Here is a 16,054-nt window from a genome sequence, read left to right as displayed (position 1 = left end):
CATGTGGAAAATGCCAGAGAGAAATTGCTGTTTCTTGCATAGTGGGACTAATTTCACATGAAAGGAAAATATCTCAGGACGGCATTGCTGGCTAATGAAATGCCATGATGCAAATTAAGAAATTTTGCCATGTCTTGGCTACACAATTACAGAGGCCCAACAAAGCAGTTATACTGCATCACAGAAAAGTAGAATATATTATTGTTCAGAAGTTTCTGCCTTTAATCTTAAAACGCAAGTAAGACTACCTGTAATTTGGCTCATTTAATAATTTAATGCCATTTTCCAAAGTTTCAAACTCAAGCTTCTTGTTCTATTTTATGCTGTGTATTTTGCTGATTGCACAGCTGCACTATTAATGAGCAGTGAAACAAACTACTCAGATTTGTTCTCCCTCACAGTAGTATTTCAAATTAATCATCTTTAATTAGCAAAAAGTTGAACATAACAAGGTAAAATTTCTCTTAAAAATAAATGTGCACACGTTTGTTAAGATGCAAGCCTGTTTTTCATGCATTGAAAATATTTAACTTTACTTTGTTTCACTTTCATTGACTTTGCAGTGTGTTCTCTGTAGTTTTCAGACAGTTCCTGGAACACTACTAGTTTTCTCTGCTTTGTTCTGTATTGTCCATTCATGGTCATTATTTGATGTCCTAAATAATTATGTTATGACGGTGTATGCACGTGTACACTGGCCTCTGTACACGTGTGTTTGGAAATACCAACTGGCACTGACGTATTATAAGTAGATGTGGTTACAGCAAAAAACTATATACTGCTTGTTTAGTGTAATGTTTTTGTAACCACACCAGTAAGCACTACGTGTTGCCAACTCACTGTATGCTCCTTTTCCTTAGGGCTGGCATGCAGTTTAGTGGTATAATGGTGTGCCTTGATGCGGTCGTGCATGCATGCACTCCCACAGCGACCTCACAGCAGGGGATAACAGCACTGACCAGCAATCCTTACAATCCTGTCTGAGAACAGGGCAACCAATAGAAAAAAGAAGCAGAAAGAAAAGAACACTCACGTCTCACAGACTTCATTTTTGTTCACCAAAGTGGCCCCTTTCACACTTTCACAAAAGAAGACATCACTTTCGAGAGTAAATCATGGTATGAGATATATATAGTACAACTACTGAAAGGGATTTTTTTTTTATATTACTTTTTTATATGGGAAATCTGTGACCTCTCTAGTCTCAGCTGAGCTGTGTGGTTACTGGAAAACTTATTAGCTTTTCAAGAGTGGTCAAAAAGGTCACTAGAAAGAAGTATTGATTTTTGAAAGCTCACCAGATTATGTATTAAGTTTGTTAAATTTTTTTGTTTTTCTGTATTATTATAAGGTCTTTACCTTACAATATAAAGTGCCTTGAGGCAACTGTTGTTGTGCTTTGGCGCTATATATATAAAACTGAATTTAAATAAATTGAATTTAATAACAACTCAGCGTGGAGTTTAAGCTCATCTGCTTTCTAATTTATCTTCTGGTAATGCTGTTGGCATTGGAAATATATTGACGCCTGCTATTGTTAAAAGAATCCAGAGAGTCTCATATTGCATATCTCATTCTGCAATTCATTGGAAGGCATTCATCCCGAAGCAACAAGAAATACTGAGTTTGTCACAAGATTAGTGACCAGCTGTTTTATAACTGTTGGATAAGGTTTTAAGTATGTAATGTTTTAAGCAAGGAATTATAATAAAGCATATGTAGTGAGCTGTTTGCTTTAAAAATAAAAAAGGGCATTTAACAGGCACTTAGCACAGCCTGTGTGAATGTCAAACATCATGTGTGAAATCATGGTAAACGACAGCTTCTACTTTCGATTGCATCCTCTTGTCATGTGGAATGTGACTCATAAGTTGGTGTCATTGTGCAATCACAGTTGATGTACAATTGTGGTGTATTTGTTAAAAAGTTATAATGAAAATGTAAGAAAAGAGCAACTGCTTTGTGAGAACAAAACATTTGCTCTTTGTTAAATATTTGTTTCTGGAACCAACATTTCCAATTTGAAAATTTTACCTTTTTTCATTTCTTATGTATCATCAACTTTGCTGCATGTTTTTCCCTCTCTTTTACATTTTTGTTTCTTACTTTATATATTTTTGTTTTGCCTTTTTGTCATTGTTGGTGCCTTCCATCAATGACCATTTTCCTTTATTCTGTCTCTGTCACTCTCTTTCCTCTCTAAGAATTTCTTTTTTTCCCTTCCTCTTTGCTGGCGTCACAACCGCTCCATGTACACCAGACTGTCTGAATATAATTACCCTGAGGTAGAAGATGGAGGGAGACAGATGGAAAGGGACTAAATGGCCACAGAAGTCAGGTGAAATGACAGTGCAGGTGAAAGAGTATGAGAAAAATCATGAGGCAACAGGATGGAAAAACGAGAGAGAGACTGATGGAGAACAGATTGATATTGATACAAGAGTAGGATATACAGAAACAGATGAAGAAAGAAGCAAAGGAAGAAGAATAGAAAAGCTCAGGAGAGAGTGGAAACCTGCAGAGCATTTCCTTATTACCTCAATTGTGTTGTGTTTCAAAAACAAATTGAGCCAATTTCTAATCCTCTTCATTAACAGGAAAGGTATTAATCTCATCTGCGAGGGGCAGATATTGTTACCACCCCTTGCTCCAGAAAGATCAGTTAATACATGATAAGCAAACACAGTTAGCGCTTTTTAGCACAACACAAACAAACGTATACCTTGCTAAGCCTCATTTTGTATTGCTTGGCCACAAGCAATGCTAATTCCTGTTAATGCTGCCAGGTATTACTGACACAGAGAACAATGTTAAATCCCTGTTAGTGAGCCCCAGCCACTGCAGGGGCTTAGCACAGCTTGGGCTTCCATTAGCTTGGCAGTATAGATGCACACACACATACGCAAACACACATGAGAAAATCTATTGTGTCACACACACATGCAGACTCAACCCCCAGATTCCCATTAACACTGGAATTCCCAGCTTCTACCGTTCTACCTTTAAAAGCCGGAGAGCAGTCAAGTCAAGAAGGCTTCTACCTGAGACCCCCGCGGAGTCATCATTTTGCGTTTCTACCTTTAAAAGCCGGAGAGCAGTCAAATGCTGGAAGTGGAAGCTAAATTGGCTAGTCATTCATATGTATATTGGGTCGTTACCTAGGAATTCTGGAGGGAGGGGATTGGGGGAGAAATCAACACACATGAGTCTAGGTCCTTTGTTGCTGACATTTATTGATAAAAACAGTAGTTTCATTTCATGTTATTTCCTTTTTTCATTTCAAGCAAGGAAGTGGATGTAGTTAGTAAGTAAGATATTTCAGACATTATTCTGACACAGAGGAGGAGATACTGGAATTATAATTAGTATCTATGCATGCATTTGTGATTTTGTTTGACCTTCCCATTGCTCACAATTTGAATTTGTTCACACTGCAGATGAGTGTCTCAGTCCCCAAACAAGCTCTCTTTTTTCGGTGGAGAAGCAGTCTCCTGCATCCGCAGTGAGTGTGGAGAAATCAACACACATGAGTCTAGGTCCTTTGTTGCTGACATTTATTGATAAAAACAGTAGTTTCATTTCATGTTATTTCCTTTTTCATTTCAAGCAAGGAAGTGGATGTAGTTAGTAAGTAAGATATTTCAGACATTATTCTGACACAGAGGAGGAGATACTGGAATTATAATTAGTATCTATGCATGCATTTGTGATTTTGTTTGACCTTCCCATTGCTTACAGTACAAAAAACCAACCATTTGTACACATATGTACTAATAATAATAAAAAGTGAGTGCAACACTGCAACCCATCACCCCTCGTTCAGTGGTCGTTGATCAGTGGTCCATTGTGGCACCATTCAGAGCACTGGTACAATAGTACCAGCAAGATATGGGAAGACATTGCAAATGTACTTGGATTTTAGGTTGCAAGCCACCCAAAACTTGATCCCAAACTTGTCAGGTTTACTTGCAATATACTGCAGGAAACCCGTCACCCCGTCGTTCTGTGGTCCATTGTGGCACCACTGATCAACGACCACTGAACGACGGGGTGACGGGTTGCATTGTTATGTGGTCACACCCCCGTCGTTGATCAGTGGTCCATTGTGGCACCATTCAGAGCACTGGTACAATAGTACAAGATATGGGAAGACATTGCAAATGTACTTGGATTTTAGGTTGCAAGCCACCCAAAACTTGATCCCAAACTTGTCAGGTTTACTTGCAATATACTGCAGGAAACCCGTCACCCCGTCGTTCTGTGGTCCATTGTGGCACCACTGATCAACGACCACTGAACGACGGGGGTGTGACCCCGCTGATCAGTGTGACCTGACCCCACTGATCAATTGTGATCAAGGGTATATATATGATACAATCTCACTGCACTTAGCCTAACCCTTCATTGCCCTGAAGAATCCTGTGGTGTACGGACCTCCTCTCCAAGGAAAGAAAATGCAGAGAAGACTCACCACCCAGCAGGCGTTGGAAATGATCCTGGCGGAAGTCGACCCTTGTGACTCGGATGGAGAAGACCTAGAAGTTCAGCCGGATTCGGACTCAGAGCTGTCTGATCAGTCTTCCGGTTAGTTTCATTTCATGTTATTTCCTTTTTCATTTCAAGCAAGGAAGTGGATGTAGTTAGTAAGTAAGATATTTCAGACATTATTCTGACACAGAGGAGGAGATACTGGAATTATAATTAGTATCTATGCATGCATTTGTGATTTTGTTTGACCTTCCCATTGCTCACAATTTGAATTTGTTCACACTGCAGATGAGGAGACTGCTTCTCCACCGAAAAAGAGAGCTTGTTTGGGGACTGAGACAGCGAAAGATGGCACAGTGTGGCGTGAAGAACATGTGGGGACCCGTCTCCCTTTCACCCCTATAGAACCGTACGCTGCAGATGGAGAGCCAACGGCTAAGGCCAGGAGAAGTATCTTGAGTCGCCTTCAGAGCTTCCTGTGTTTCATCACTCTTGACATGCTTCGTAGCATTCAAGAATGGACTATTCAACATGCACAGCAAACGGAGCATGTTTGTTGGTTCATGGACCTCCCTGAACTAATGGCATTTATTGCTATTGTCATCTTGCGGGGGGTTTACAGGGTTCCATCTGTAAATGACTGCTGGTCAGCAAACCTGGGAAACCCACAGATAATTGGAACTATGGCACGAAACCGCTTCCAAGACATCATGCAACACCTACGCTTTGATGACAAGTCCACCCGCTGTGATCGAGCAAAGACTGATAAGTTCGCAGCAATTTCCAGTGTGTGGGGATCATTTGTCACCAACTGCATCACGTGCTACAACCCTGGTCTACATATCACCGTTGATGAACAGCTTTTCCCATCAAAAACTCGGTGCAGTTTCCTGCAGTATATTGCCAGTAAACCGGACAAGTTTGGGATCAAGTTTTGGGTGGCTTGCGACCTAAAATCCAAGTACATTTGCAATGTCTTCCCATATCTTGGCAAGGACCCCAATCGTCCCACTGGGGAGAGACTTTCCGAAAATGTAGTTATGAGGCTGATGGAACCATTCCTGGACAAGGGCAGAAATGTTACCACTGACAATTTTTTCACATCGCTTTCACTTGCGCAAAAACTTCTTAGACGGAAAACCACCATCCTCGGCACAGTCAACAAGATTCGCAGGGAAATTCCTCAATCCACTAGACAGACAGATCGCAATGAATTCACCACTCAGGTATGTTGCAGGTCTTTTGTGGTTCTATGTTTATGTGTTTCATTGTGTGTAAAAGGGCTATGGAATTAACAATTTATCTTATTTCTTAGGTGTTTTCAACCTCTGCTGCCACGCTGACGGCGTATGCGGCCAAACGGAAGAAGACAGTATATATTCTTAGCAGCATGCACAGCGTGGTTCAGACCGAAAACACTACCAAAAGGAAGCCAAACACTGTCACCCTTTACAACAAGACAAAGTGTGGCGTGGATGTGATGGACCAGATGGTTCGGGAGTACACTGTCCGCAAAGGAACACGGCGCTGGCCAGTTGCCATGTTTTATAACATGATTGACATGGCAGCACTGAATGCACATGTGCTGTATCAAGAATGCACCGGGACGAAGGAAAGACGGGTGGACTTCCTGGTAGCCCTTGCAACCGAATTGGCTCACTCTCATGTAGCTGCGAAGAAGGAAAGAAAAGAACAGTTGCTTCGGACACAACCCTCCACACCGAGCCCTGGAAAAAGGGCCACGTGTCAGGTCAAACACAGATGCAAAAAAAATCAGGCCACTGTGCGATGTGTTCACTGCTACAGGTACACATGTGGTAAATGCAGGCGACAGATACCGTGGCAGTGCCAGGATTGTGAGTGATTGCTGAAAATGTTGTAATGTACTCACTCAATTTTTGTTATTATTTGTAAACATGTGTACAAACGGTTGGTTTTTTTTCTATTTTCATCAATAAATGTCAGCAACAAAGGACCTACATGTGTGTTGAGTTCTCCCTAAGATGGCATACTGAAACACTCCAAGTGTTTGCAAGTAAACCTGACAAGTTTGGGATCAAGTTTTGGGTGGCTTGCAACCTAAAATCCAAGTACATTTGCAATGTCTTCCCATATCTTGCTGGTACTATTGTACCAGTGCTCTGAATGGTGCCACAATGGACCACTGATCAACGACCACTGAACGACGGGGTGACGGGTTGCAGTGTTGCACTCACTTTTTATTATTATTAGTACATATGTGTACAAATGGTTGGTTTTTTGTACTGTAAGCAATGGGAAGGTCAAACAAAATCACAAATGCATGCATAGATACTAATTATAATTCCAGTATCTCCTCCTCTGTGTCAGAATAATGTCTGAAATATCTTACTTACTAACTACATCCACTTCCTTGCTTGAAATGAAAAAGGAAATAACATGAAATGAAACTACTGTTTTTATCAATAAATGTCAGCAACAAAGGACCTAGACTCATGTGTGTTGATTTCTCCACACTCACTGCGGATGAGGAGACTGCTTCTCCACCGAAAAAGAGAGCTTGTTTGGGGACTGAGACACTCATCTGCAGTGTGAACAAATTCAAATTGTGAGCAATGGGAAGGTCAAACAAAATCACAAATGCATGCATAGATACTAATTATAATTCCAGTATCTCCTCCTCTGTGTCAGAATAATGTCTGAAATATCTTACTTACTAACTACATCCACTTCCTTGCTTGAAATGAAAAAGGAAATAACATGAAATGAAACTACTGTTTTTATCAATAAATGTCAGCAACAAAGGACCTAGACTCATGTGTGTTGATTTCTCCCCCAATCCCCTCCCTCCAGAATTCCTAGGTAACGACCCAATATACATATGAATGACTAGCCAATTTAGCTTCCACTTCCAGCATTTGACTGCTCTCCGGCTTTTAAAGGTAGAAACGCAAAATGATGACTCCGCGGGGGGTCTAAGGTACTACCCCGAAATGACTGCTCTCCGGGGGTGTAAGTGTTAACCTGTGGGAGCCCCTGCGTGGCTGAGAGAGAGAACCCTAATTTGTCAGCCTACCATGGGTCTTGGAGCTGAAGGTTGTTAGCAAATAGAGTTCACCTCTAATTACTGCTGGACCGCTCCCTCAGCATGAGTGTGCATATAACTGCTTGCATATACTATATGTAAGTTTGTTAGTGTCAGTGTACAACATCTAAATGTATGTATTCACTTTCATGCGGATTGTTGGTGTTGTGTATATACTTTAAATATCATCCTTTAATCTTTATATATATATATATACATATGTCCATCTGTAACACTTCTTAGTTGTATGTGAATCCTATCTGGTCTTTAAGTCATTAGCTATTTCAAATTCAAATTCAAATTTTATTTGTCACATACACAGTCATACACAGTATGATATGCAGTGAAATGCTTACACAACTGCTCGTGACCTAAAGAAAAAAAAAGGCTATGAATAAGATAGGAAATAAATATGAAAATTAAAAAGGGTAAATTTAATTAGGAAGGAATAAAATAAAATATAAAAATTAAAGTTAAAAATGATATAACTGTACAACAACAAATTAGAATGAAGGGTAAATTTAACTGGGAAAGAATAAGATAAAATATATAAATTAAAGTTGAAAATAAAATAACAAAATACACAATACACAGTATAGAAATACATAAGAATGTATGAAGAAATATAAATATATATATATATATATATATATATATATATATATATATATATATATATATGTATCGAACCGAACCAAAGTATCGGTTCGGTTCGATACTTTGGTGTCACCGTTCGATATTTTTTCGATACAAAAAAATGTTCAAGCATTTTTAATTTGTCATTTATTAAAATTATAAATATATATTTTAACTCAAAAGTACAGTTTTTAAATTTAACCCTAACACTTGTGCGTGTTTTTTATTTTGACAGCGAATGCACACCTGTGGACCACTTATGTGCAGCCCTGGTTATTTAGCTCATCATATTGCAGCCACAGAAATTCTTTTGTCCATGAAACCATAAAGCTGCACTTTCTTTTTGCCTTATAGTCTGATTTGTCATAACTTCTCCGTTTTGTGGTAAGCTTTTCTTTGGCTGTCACTTCTTCACCCTGACCTGTCTTATTTGGCTCAGCAGAACTGAAATGCTTTTACACACTCACTCACATAAGCTCAGCGATTCTCTGCGCGATCAACCTCTCACATGTTTAAGCTGCGGGAGATTTCACTTGTCATGTTTGCATAGTAAGCTAACGATTAATAAGACTATGTCAGAGGAGTTGGTGCAAGAATTATCATCACTCACAGATCAGTGCTGTCGCTCTCTATACACAGTTCGCACGATTGCAAAGTGAAATCAAAAAAACAAGCGCAAATTCAAACGCGACTTCAATATGTCACATATTGACAGTGGCTCACCGATGCCAATGACATAATTACCCAGCTACATTTCTGAAAGAATGCAAAAGCATTGATATATATTTTTCCTACAATAGCCCGACGGGCAGGGAAGAGATAGATTTTGGTAGCCCGACTGAAAAAATCGCTAGCTCCGGGACGTCGGGCTAGCGATATTGCAAGCCCTGTATCTGATTGAGGAATCACTCATCTTTGGAAAAGAGAGTTTATTACAGAGAAATGGCTCTTTCCAAAATAAAAGCTATACTATCCGCTTCTTCTGGGCTATATTCTCAGCAGCATAAGGAGAATCATGTGCTAACAGCTGTCTAAATGACTCGGCTAAAGTTAGTAGCATGCTTGCTTTTTTTTGTCTGCTTTCACTTGTCTTTGCACTAGGATGATGTCGGCGTAAATGTGCAGTCATATTTGTTGTGTTCCCACTAGTGCTTTCAGGTTAATCTCGTTGAAATGACCTTAACGCCACAACACGGCAAATCTCCGTTAACGAGCTACCGCCGATCGCTCTGTGCATGGGGCTAGACGGCCAACACGTTAACGAGCTAACTGCGCTAACACACTAGTTCACACCAATGTAATTGAGCATTGCATGGCACATCCAACATACTGTTTTACTTTAGTCCATGACTCGCTTACCTTCAGGGTCATACGTCACATGAAAACCAAAATAATTCCAAACGCCAGATCTGAATGAGAGTGGGGGAGGTCCATGTTAAAAGGAGAGCTTAACTTCTATCTCGCTAGCTTGCCCTGCGCTCTTCCTTCTGACTATGCTGTCTGTGTTGAGCGCTCAGTGGATCTGCGGTGGACAGTGCAGCCTAGGCGAAGTAGTCGAACACAGATTCACTGAGCGCTCAACACAGACAGCATCGTCAGAAGGAAAATTGATAAAATAAATTACAAATGTTGTATTGTTCGATACATATGCGTACCGAACCGAAAGCACTGTATCGAACGGTTCAATATCGATACGAATATCGTTGCACCCCTAATAAATATATATATATATATATATATATATATATATATATATATATACAAATACAATAACATCAGCCATACAAGTCTTAAATGGAAATGAAGAAATATAATGTCCAGTGTTGTGCAATTCACGTGTGTAAGTGTCTTGTGCAGTGCAAATATGCTTAAAGTGATTTAGTGATGAAGTGATTCGATTAGATAACCCAGCATCTAATCAAATTAGTGTAAACAAAGTCCAGAATGTCCAGTGTGTGTGTAAGAACCATATGTGTGGGTCAGTACTGTGTGGTGGTGTGATTGAGAGACCGTATAGCCTGCAGGAAGAAGCTCCTCCTCAGTCTCTCTGTGTTGGTCTTCAGGTAGCAGAATCGCTTTCCTGACCTCAACAGAGAGAACTGTCCATTGTTGGGATGGCTGAGGTCCTTCACGATCTTCCTGGCCTTGGTCCAGCACCACCTGCTGTAGATTGAGTCCAAGTCAGGGAGCTCAGAGCGGATGGTGCGCTCAGCTTTCCAGCTGCAAACTCTGCTTCAGGTCCCAAAGTCAAACAATTAAGTTTAAAATCCAGGCATACATGAAAACAGAATTCATGAAATTTAACTGAGTTAGAAGTTAGCAGGAAGTTAGCTCGCTAGTTTCCACCTAAACATAATAGACCATGTTCAGAATGAGGGAGTTGTGGAAAAATTAAAATGTACACCTGTGCTATAACTTCCAACATAAATGAAGACAGAAAACTAAACAGCAGTGACATTTGTAGGGTTACTGAAGTTGGACTAGCTGGCATATAATGATGTGCTACAAGATCGGTAGCTATGTTAGCATAATATAAACAGTGAAGGTGGAGGAGGAACGCTAACTTTTTTCCACTCAATAAATGCCCTTGCATGGCAGGGTGCTGAAAACGGACCAAATTTCAGTTAGGAGAACAACATTGGTAATCAATCTACAATACAAGGTTAGTCATTAATTCACTGCTGCATGTAGTTACATCGTGAGGTTTTGAAAACTGAGCTTTAAAATGAATAGTGGTAATAAAAACTGAGAGAGGCCGACAGTGACCACTGCCTTTTTTAGGGCAGTGATCACTCAAATAGAACAAGATGTAAAGCATTAAAACATGTGAAAAACACAGCAGCCTTAATAAATGCAGACTAGTTTGGATCTGGAAGCAGAGTTTATAGTGAAAAGGTATGTTCTTGTAGATAGATATATGGATAGACTGCCACACTGCCATTGTGTTTTCTAATTCGCAGGCGTAATAAGTTGACTTTTGCAAGCTTTTACCATTTACCTTTTTTGAAATTTTAGCAATTGATGACTATTAACACAAAGTGTAGAATTTACAGCAGAATAAAGAGATCAGATTCAATACGCAGATCTGATGATGATTTTTTTTTATTATTTATTGTTATTGAAGTTTTTAAGCCCCAACTCTACACACCGCTAATTTGTCCTCCTGCTGAGGCCAGTCTGTCTGTATTTTCATGCATGTTGCCCCCCATCAACACTTTTCCGTAAGGCAAACTGGGCATATTGAACACCAGCATGGGATTCTTATGAAAGGAAGTGAACTGGGTAGGTGAATATGTAAATATGCAGACCCAAATTCACTTCTGTTTATCCATGTTTGGATTTTAACACGTATGTGCTAGAAGCTCTTCTCTCTCTTTCTCCCTCATGCCCTTGTCACAGCCCTCATCTTTTACTGCCAGTCAGAACATATTGTTTCTCAGCATGGCAGAGTTTAGGGCTGACAAAGGGGTGGAGGGCAGTGAAGGGAGTGATATGATAGGCTTCAGTTGCCAGATTGGTGGCAAATCATCTTTATGAGTAGACAAGGGGGGCCAGAGAGAGGCTCGTGATTTCTCCCCAACTTCCGTGGTGGAAAAAACTGAGAAAATACTGAAACCTAGTGATTCAATGATTGCTTGAATTCCGAAAAGCAGTGCAGGCATCCACAGTGGAGGAAATGACACCAGAGTGCATAGGTTTTATTATTTAGTACGTACGCATTTTCTTTCTGTGTTTGTTTCACATGTTTCTGGTAAAAGTTGTAGTAGACCTTTGAAACATGGAAAGCACGTGCAATTTCACATGCACCATAATAGTTTATTGTGCAAACTTCAGTTTGTGATATAATGAGACTTCTTTTATAACAAGACACACATGACAAATACAACCATTTTTTTGGTGTGTTGATTTTTATTGTTCTTATATATATTTTTGGTCCAGAGGCAATTTCATGCATGGGGTATGATACAATTTTGGTGATATTGGGGAAGTGAGCTTGGGAACTTTTTAATGTTTTCTGCATGGAAGTATCTCTACACAGTATGTTCACGGCTGTCTAAAATATTACTCTGATGATTGTAAATTAGGGGATTAAAAAAAGAGACAGCCAAATATTATATGATATATATTTTTTAAACCCAATTAGCTGTATTAATTACATATATAGACTTTTTTTAAACTACATCACATTAATTGTCTGACTTTTTTTTAAACACACCAAAAAAAAAAAACATTATTACATCAACACTGTCGACTAAATTAATTTCTGTGCTCATAACCAGTTAATTGGAATAAAGTTGTGTAACCGAGGGTATATACAAATTATTTTAGGTTCTGGACATGGTGGACTTTGCCAATAAACCCTTATTAGAACCGGCATGGCTTGGCAGCCAAACCCTGCAGCTTTCTTGGATGAATTGCAGCTACAGCCTGTTGGTTTCCAAAATACTTTAAACTGCATAATTGGTGTTATTGTGGAATCTCACTCTCCCAGCTACCTGACGACTAGACTGTTTATTTTTTCCCGTATTAGCCAGACAAAATTTAAAATCTTTCAGAAACAGAACAAGTGTAACATATGTTCCAAACTAAGTTCCCCTAATATATTTTAGTATCTCATTGAAACCCCTTGCCTTTCATCTTTGACAAAAACAGCTTAGTTTCTCACCTTTCTCATAAAAGCAGTATTTTTAAACATGCCTCTTTGATATGCTCACAAACCAATAAACTGAATCCCACCATCTCACTGTAGCCATCATTGCATGATGATTTTTTTAATGGCCTCTCCCACCTGTGGAACTATGCGAAATAATTCATAATCCTCTGTTGTAATGAGAGCAGTGTTATTGAAAAAAAAAAGATAGGTGGACTGCATAATCTTCATTTTTTTTATGTTTTAGATATTACTTACTAAGGTGCAAAGTTGTATTCAGAAATCTTTAATTAGGTAGCATATAAGGTAGGATTATTGCAAGTAGTTTTTGCAACAATGCAACAAATTATGTATTTTACAGTTGGGAAGAAAAGTGTTGGCAACAAATTACATAGTAATAAATGATTGTAAAAATGTCCTTTATAACAAATAATGTGTATGCTATAAATTTAGTGATCGCAGTATACTTACCAATTATGATACATGTTTCTGTTTGCTTCATAGTGACAGCAACAAGTTCAACAAATTCCTTTTCATGAGCACTTGACCGGCACATGAAAAAATAATTTCAAAAACACACAACGAGTGTACAGAATTCTAAATAAAGAAATAAATATGACAAATACAGTAGTTCCTGTTCTTTGCATAGTGAACATGAGTTGCAAATGGCTGTGACAGAAGCGTTCTTTTTGTTTGGGATTATGGTGAATTATTGGCCATATTTGCACCATCGCTCTAGCTGTTCAAATATGTGCTTTTCAAAGGCCAGCTGTCTCCTCACCACTAACTGTATGTGTTTCTATCGCTTTATTTCTTTGATTGTTTTGTTCTATTAAGATACAAAGTAGGTCATTGCACATTCAATCAGTAGATTTGAATTTCTTTTCATACATACTGAGTTCTCCATTACTCAAAGAATCTAATAGGAAAGCAATCTAAGAGGAGTGTACTGTGAACACTAACTGCATGTGGACTAAATTAAAAATGATGATGCAAGCTTCCATTGTTATTTGGATTAAGTGTTCACCACATGAACCACCTCTGTGTGGAAACCACTCAAGCTTATTACATTGCAAAATACAGGTCATGCCTGAGGCCACATAAGATGAATGTAGTGACACACTATTTGTACTTTTCTGCCATTTATTCTCATTATTATGCTATTTTTTAACTTACCATCACATTTTCCATAAACAAATATCTGTGTCTGTCTCTCTTATTCTATCCATCTCTATAACCAAGCTCTCTTGAGTTTTAATCCACCATCCCTCTGTGCTCACACTCAGCTGCACACACCTGTGCACACCCTGACCCCCACTCTTATGCAGGTCGAGTGTATCAGTGAGAGACAGAGGGTTATGCTTCATGCAGCTCTGAGCACATCAGCCCTGGCTGAGAGTTCACTGAATCAGGCAGGTATAACTGATCTGATCAAACAGCCAGGCGTATCGCCAGAGGGTGACAGCGAGAGACAAAAATGCAAAGTGTTGAAGGGTTGATTAAGTTGTTTGATACTAAAAGAGAAGCATACTTCTAACATCTTTTTTTTCTAAATGTTGCACCTTCTATCAGCAAATAAAAAGTCGATTTGAAACAAGAGAATTCTCAAATATTACTGCATATAAAACATAAATAAAGGAAAAAACAAAGGCACAAAATGAAATAGCCACTGTGTGGCAAAATAGACCAGACAAACTGTAACTTTAACACGTCACAGACGAGCATATGTTTGACTAAGTGGCATCCAGGTAACAAACACACTGGGAACAAGATGATGGTTTACTTCGCTCGTCTTTTCGTCAGTGACTGCTTCAGAAACATTTGTCTTCAAAAGAAGTATTATATGACTCAGAAAAACAATGGTATTTTAGGTATGCAAATACATGTTTATACAACCCCAAGTAACAACTTCAAGAACCATTGATTACATCATGTTTAAGCGGGGGGTAGAACGTATGAGTAGCTGCATGTAATGGCATGAATCTCTGTTTTTCACAGCAGTGAAGGGAAATGAGTAAAAAAAAGTCTGATGTTATAGTGTTTGCAGGCCTACTGTGGTTTTTGGCTGTGCGGGTATGTATTTGCTTTTTCTCCCTGGCTTTAGGTACCACCCCTTGCAGCTGACTTGACAGAGCAATTAGGCTAGGAAGTATTTAAGCTCAGGGAGTGCCATTCTCTTTACAGCATGAGCTATGTGCTTGTGGCTCCTTCCTCCTGCTCTGTGGAGAGGAGTGTATTTTTGAGTGACTTTTGACTTGCTTCAGAGTTTCACTGTGTTTTTCTTTGTGTTTTGATTGTGACAGTGACTTGACCTCCTGTTTTAGTTTAATTATTAATAAAAATACTTTTATTATATTGGCAGTGTTGTCTCCTATTGCCCTTTTACTGTTACTTACCCACATGTGTTGTTATGTTCCTAGGGAATATAACAGCTGTTCTCTCTATAACCCCTCAACATATGCATTGGCCATGCCACTTCACACCTTTTTGTAAATCTGCATCAAAAACATCAGAGGAGTTAGTTCAGCTGAGGGTGGTAACCTGTCACTACAGACCTCCCATAAAGTAGCTTGAGGCACCGTGGATTACCGGTAAAACAGAGAATCAGTCATTGTGAGCACTCCTTTAATTAGTAGAATAAATAATTGATGAACCTATACAGCGAACCCACCAAAGGCTTATTGAGCTTTCTAGGTTGAGCTAACTGAATCTTGAATGCGGAAAGTCCACGAAGTATTATTGGACATACTAAAATGTGGCTTTTGATACTCTAAAGTATTTGCTCAGACTAAATGTTGCAACACAAACATCAAAAGATTTCATAAAGCATGCACTGATGTTTGGAATAGTTGGCGAATATAAATGTTTTCATTTAGTTTTAATTGTTATTAATGTTGGTCTTTGGTAACTCCAACACTGGTCAAACCCAAAGAATAATATCAGTTGTCTATAAATATTTTCTGTTTTATTGTTATATGCTCTGATGCATTCTGCTTTGTTTAAACGCTGGAAGAGATTTTGTTTTTTGCAGCATTTCAAAAGTTATGTTAGATTTCAGTTATGCAAATGTGAAAATAAAAAGGTATATGTGCGTGTGTGTAAATCTCTGTCTTTATGTGAGGTAGCTTCATCCAAAACATCTCATTATGCGCTTGGTCTCTGCTCACATTGGCACAGGGTGCTAGATCCGTTGACAAAAATTGTTTGGTAATGGT

At 38.9% G+C, this 16,054-nt stretch overlaps 2 protein-coding genes across 3 annotated transcripts in view; both read left to right on the top strand.

Moving 5' to 3' along the window:
• cntnap2a (contactin associated protein 2a) overlaps nucleotides 1-16,054 on the top strand; it is a 413,013-nt gene that overhangs the window by 137,912 nt on the left and 259,047 nt on the right. The window lies entirely within an intron of this gene.
• LOC309714118 (piggyBac transposable element-derived protein 4-like) lies at nucleotides 4,144-6,463 on the top strand. The gene is made up of 3 exons (XM_082546287.1): nucleotides 4,144-4,584; nucleotides 4,777-5,714; nucleotides 5,804-6,463. Exons 1-3 carry the CDS (start codon nucleotides 4,455-4,457, stop codon nucleotides 6,350-6,352), a joined length of 1,617 nt encoding a protein of 538 aa, XP_082402413.1. The 5' UTR covers nucleotides 4,144-4,454; the 3' UTR covers nucleotides 6,353-6,463.

Source organism: Aulonocara stuartgranti, assembly GCF_965226115.1.
Source record: "Aulonocara stuartgranti genome assembly, chromosome: 9".
Classification (NCBI taxonomy): domain Eukaryota; kingdom Metazoa; phylum Chordata; class Actinopteri; order Cichliformes; family Cichlidae; genus Aulonocara; species Aulonocara stuartgranti.
The sequence above is the reverse complement of the archived record's forward strand: the minus strand, read 5'-3'. Positions and strand labels throughout refer to the sequence as shown.